The sequence below is a fragment of the Contarinia nasturtii genome, unplaced genomic scaffold (assembly GCF_009176525.2).
Source record: "Contarinia nasturtii isolate CC-2019 unplaced genomic scaffold, AAFC_CNas_1.1 Cnas_scaffold_2862, whole genome shotgun sequence".
Lineage (NCBI taxonomy): Eukaryota > Metazoa > Arthropoda > Insecta > Diptera > Cecidomyiidae > Contarinia > Contarinia nasturtii.
In genome coordinates this window covers 171984-177154 of record NW_022200179.1, presented here as the reverse complement: position 1 = coordinate 177154, position 5171 = coordinate 171984, and the positions used below count along the sequence as shown (strand labels likewise).

Genomic DNA, 5171 nt, shown 5'->3' with positions numbered 1-5171 from the left:
TTCAAACAAAAAATCTCTCATGCTTTAAATCTTCTCTTTTTCTCTCCTTTTTTCTTACACTATGATCTGAAAAAAATTCTAAGTCAAAAAATTTTTATTTATACCGTAAAATATATAATTTAATCGAAAAAAAGACTATTGAAAATTGTTGTTTAATTAAAAAAAAAAATAATTTATTTCAAATTCCACAGGATTTATTCATGCAATCATCTTAAAGCATTAAAGGCATCCAATGCTGCGTTGGGTCATTTGACATATTCTAGTCGAATCCACTCACACATTCGTGCGAGTGAGCGGTACGGGCTCTGTTCTTTAAACGACGCAAAAGCGTATACACTATAGTGTTTTGGCGGGAATGCACCGAACAAATGTATAAAAAGTGTATTTTGTGTTGATAGGCCGTTTTGTTTGATTGACATTTCGAAGGGACGACCATATATGGTCTATCTATAGATAGTTGATTTTGACTTGCTCATAATTATGGTAAACGATGAGTAAAAATACGAAATAACATGAATTTTTTCATGTCAAGTTGTTGTTGTTTATTTCAATCGGTTTATTGAGTGTCGACAACAAGTCAATTGTTTTGACAAGTTGTAATGTAATTCAAAACAATCACATGTATATTGGGCGGAAAGAGCCAGAGCTACTCGACGCTACAAATGTCAGCGTTATCTGTCTCTTTCCTTACAATTAAGTTCGCTATATACTACCCCGTGCTGCTTTCGTGTATAAAAAAAACCCATTGGAATAAATAGCTATAATTCTGCTTCGAAGTAATTTTGTCCGAATATACAGATTCAAGCGACAAAGTTATTATGAATAGTTTTGTCGTGGCAAAAACTGTGTTTCCAAATATATTCTAATTCTAATATCTGTTAAATTCAAGGCAAAACACGACACATTTTGTTGGTATTGTTCGAAGGCGAATGGCAGTATCTCGTTGTGTTCAAAGTGTGTACGATCGTTCCATTGGAAATGCTTGAAAAATGGATATGGAAAATCAGGCCGTGCCGGCGGTGAAAATTGGCTATGTCCAATTTGTGTTAAAATACAAACATCGAAATATACCGACGAGTGAGTGCCATTAAGAAACTTTCAATAATAAAATTGAATGGGATATGAAAATTGTATCACTTTTTATCTATTTTGCCTCTAGGCAAAAGAAGCTGGACGCATTGCCAATTCTTATCAATCGGGTGATGAAGGAAAAAGAGGTAAGCTAATCTATGATTTTTCTAAAAAAAATATTTTTGTTAGTTTGTAAAAGAGATTTTATAACCCAATTTTTATGCGATGTAACCTGTCATTTCAGTTCGAGTCATTTAAAGATGCAAAGAACTATCTGAAGTCAAGTGTTGTCGAGCCAATGGATTTGACCAGAATAAAGGAAAGAATTCATACTTACAGTAGCTTCGCTGAATTTACCACTGATCTAGAGTGGATCAGTCACAATTCTTTGACACAATGTCAGGGTGAGTTTGTCACCTTTTACAGTTGCTACTTAAGAGTACTTGTACCACCATTAAAACCAATATCACAACGTGATTTTGTTCTATCTAAAAACAATTGCAGAATTTGATGAACAAATTGAAACGGCCGATGCCCTTGTCGACTATATCGAAGAAGAGATCGAAAGTTTAAAGAAGTGTACCGACTGTTACCGTCATGCAAACGAAAGTCCGGACGAGTGGTTCACAATGATTTGTAGCATGCCGCACATTGTACTTTGGGTATGACATTTAGTACCTTCTAATTTTGAAATTGTCTCTAACCTAAAATCATTTATCGTTTTATTTCATAGGCAAAGGTCGAGGGGTTCAATTACTGGCCCGTAAAATTTATGACGGTCAATGAGAGCGGAGTTAACGTCCGATTTTTCGGTGATCACACTCATCAAGATGTGGCAATATCCAAATGCTATTTATACTCGAAAGATAACCCGGGAAAACCACCGCAGAATCTTTCGACGAAGAAGAACCAGCTGTATAAAAAGGCTTTGGAAGTAGGTCAATCGAATAGGAAATTATTATTCATTTAAACCAAAATTTAAAATCTATTTTCAGGAATGCAATCAGTATATTGAAAATCTTCGACAAAAATTTGGCGCATATCGTCTAGCGACAGAGAAAACCCCATGCGATCCTTTGTCTTTTAAACGCTACATGACGGAGGCAATGCCGGGCTTTAAAATTTCACTTGAATTACTACCACCAATTGATTTATCACAACAAAATGATGACGGTTCAATTAATGAGGTCACTTTCATTCTGAATGGCGATCAAATCGATGATTCCATTCGAAATGATGTAGATTCGAACAATCAAGTCGACTTAGACCTGATTGAGCCAGCAAAGTTAAGCATGGACGATGATATGATGGTTGATTTGTCAGCGTCTGATGACAATAGGCCCAAAAAGGCTCGATACTCGGTAGAAAAATCGGAAGACCCCGAAATGTTGAACCTTTCCAAGGTGAAAAGTTGCATGACCCAATCAGCACGTGCATCCGAATATCTAATCACTGCTTATGCACAATTACAAGAAAAATTAAAAGATATGCAAGCCAAACACGATGCTGAAATCAACGTTCTAAACAATGATAATAAAGAGTTGATGAGCAAAATTGCAACACTTAGCGATGGGAATCAGAAACATACGTCCAAAATTGCGGAATTGGAAAAGACCGTCGAAAGATACGATGAAGGAAAGGCGAATGCTATTGATGAGGTCAAAAAACAGTGCAAGGATGAATACACACAACTTCTTGAACAGGCCAAAAAAATGAAGTTCTGCGGCGGCTGCGGTGCTGGAAAACTACAGGACCAAATCTACATTTGCAATTCGGCATGCAATAAACGGTATTGGTGAGGTCTGGAAAAATACAATTTTTGGTACGTTATTAATTGTTTTGGGTATTCTCAATTTATTTACAGTGAAAAGTTCAAGCGGTAAACTTGAATTGGCTGCTCATAAACATAGCTCGAATAATGGCGGCAGTTATCAACAAATTGAACCATAAATAATAAACTTTAGAATTTAAGAAAAATATTCCGAAAATTACGTAATTTTAAGATTTTATTTAGAACAAAAATATTGTACTCACAACATTTATCGGACATTGTAGTGTGCCAACAACCTAGTTGCTGCCATTGATATTTGCTATTTGGTTGATTTTGCAATCAGCGGTGAATGAGTCTGAATTGTTCTCTTAAGGGACTAATTGTTCTCTCACTATTCATCTTCAAAGTTCTTTTTCATTGTCATACAAAATCAATGGGGAGACTTTACCACATACTCGTTCACCGTCTGATGGAAAATAGCAATTACACAGTAAGAAAATATCAGCCAACGCTATACGTAAAACCGACTGGTACGTGCGCTCATACGTTTTTACATCTTTTACATCTAGTGACCATACGATTTTTCGATTGATTCGTTACTCTTTGTGCGTATCTTCGCACAGACGAAAAATCGTATGGTCACTAGATGTAAAAGATGTAAAAAACGTATGAGCGCACGTACCAGTCGGTTTTGCGTTTAGCGTCGGCTGATATTTTCTTACTGTGTACCAATTGAAGCACCCTGGGAGCTCGAACTAAGTTCCAACATTTATTAAAAAAAAATTACGATACTATCGGATGGATTAGGTGGATGGAGTTAAAATAGAGTTTTAAGCGGATTCATCTGACCGTATTCTCTAACTATAAGTATATGTTTTTTTTTTAACTATAAGCATTAAAAAATCACCAACAATAAATAATGTATGTTTGAGAATATGGTCATTTTTTTTAAATATTTCCCAACTTAAATTTGGATTAAGCTCGTTTGAATTTAACAGACGGATTTAAAGAGTCTGATATTAAAATAAAGAGTCTTACGAACTTTTCCGCACGGTGGTAGTTGCGTATTTTATTAAGAAAGTTCAAAATAATATTTGTTCGATTTTTCAAGTCTTTCAAGCGGCGTAAAGTTCGAGACCAAAAAATATGTCTCAACTTTGGCAACGAAATATTCTTTAATTTAATAGCAGAAGTACCCGAGAAAATATTTTTCACACTTTCATGATGAACCCATTTGTACGACATTTGAAAGTATTCTATTTTCTAACAAAACACTATAAAAAATATGTCTGACGCTAATTTTGCCATAAAAATTATTTTTGAAACACTTTCACGTGTCTGTATGCCACCTTAATGGAGTGAAACTTTGCACAGGTTATTTTTATCACAAAAAAATAACATTCGAAGAGTTTGAAGAAATTTCAACGAAAAGTAAGAGTACCTCCCATACAAAATATTCGTGTTTGAGCCAAAAATTGAAAATTTTGTATGGGAGGTACCTTTAATTTTGATTAAAATCTCTTCAAACTTTCAGAATGTTATTTTTTGTGTAAAAAATGGTCTGTGCAAAGTTTCACGTCATTAAGGCAGCATACAGGCATGTCTCCCATACAAAAATTCATTTTCTTGTGATTTTTTCAAGGAAACTGTATCCAAAATTAAATTTATCTCAAAACTAACGTCGGATTCGGTTTTCTCGTGCCAAAAAACCCCCCAATACATATTTTTGAGTGTTTAAGTCTACATTAAGTATGACTTTTGGACGAAAATTGAAAATTAAATTTTCATAGGTATCACTAGTAGTGCATGATTTCATAGGTATCACTAGTATTCACTACAGGCATGACATTTTTTTCCATCAACCAAAATCGCTCAAAATCTAATGATTTCTATTCCTGGGGACCCCCAATCATCCTGTACAGTCAGATTTTAAATAACTTTTCTGGGGGGTTGATATAATCGATGGAAAAATTTTGCGTACAGAGGACAACGTACAACGTACGACGTGGAACAGACCCACAACAACCATGCTCAGAACGGCCTGATTCGGGTTCTCTGACCTCAGGAACGTCCAGAAAACATGTTTTTGAGATGACGTAAATTTTGACCCATTGCATTACACACTAGGTGTGCGCGGAAAAGTAAAAGAAAGTGTAGAAATAAAATAAGCAAATAAATTCAATAAAAAGTTTGGACAACACAATATTTTATTAAAAATAATGAAATTATAATTTTTAATAATTTTTATTGAAAATAATGCAATTTTTATTGGCCTGTCATTCTGGCTATGTTAAGAAAATATAAAAGCGGAAGTTCAATTTTATTAATT

The 5171-nt window shown here is 34.6% G+C and overlaps 1 protein-coding gene across 2 annotated transcripts; it reads left to right on the top strand.

The window, feature by feature from the left end:
* Positions 1–387: 387 nt before the first annotated feature.
* On the top strand, positions 388–3410 carry LOC116349424 (protein kinase C-binding protein 1-like). 2 transcript variants are annotated; one of them, XM_031780835.1, is made up of 8 exons: positions 388–483; positions 890–1077; positions 1160–1217; positions 1316–1475; positions 1576–1733; positions 1805–2005; positions 2067–2860; positions 2936–3410. In XM_031780835.1, exons 1-8 carry the CDS (start codon positions 481–483, stop codon positions 2952–2954), a joined length of 1581 nt encoding a protein of 526 aa, XP_031636695.1. In that variant the 5' UTR covers positions 388–480; the 3' UTR covers positions 2955–3410. The 2 variants fall into 2 exon arrangements, with proteins under 2 accessions (XP_031636695.1, XP_031636694.1); XM_031780834.1 differs by having other exon boundaries at positions 2067–2866.
* Positions 3411–5171: the final 1761 nt, after the last annotated feature.

What these genes read in the sequence shown, in the direction of transcription:
- LOC116349424 (XM_031780834.1), top strand. An exon ending in GGGTGATGAAGGAAAAAGAG is followed by an intron (nt 1,218 to 1,315) that starts GTAAGCTAATCT and finishes CTGTCATTTCAG; the next exon opens with TTCGAGTCATTTAAAGATGC. An exon ending in TGCCGCACATTGTACTTTGG is followed by an intron (nt 1,734 to 1,804) that starts GTATGACATTTA and finishes TTTATTTCATAG; the next exon opens with GCAAAGGTCGAGGGGTTCAA.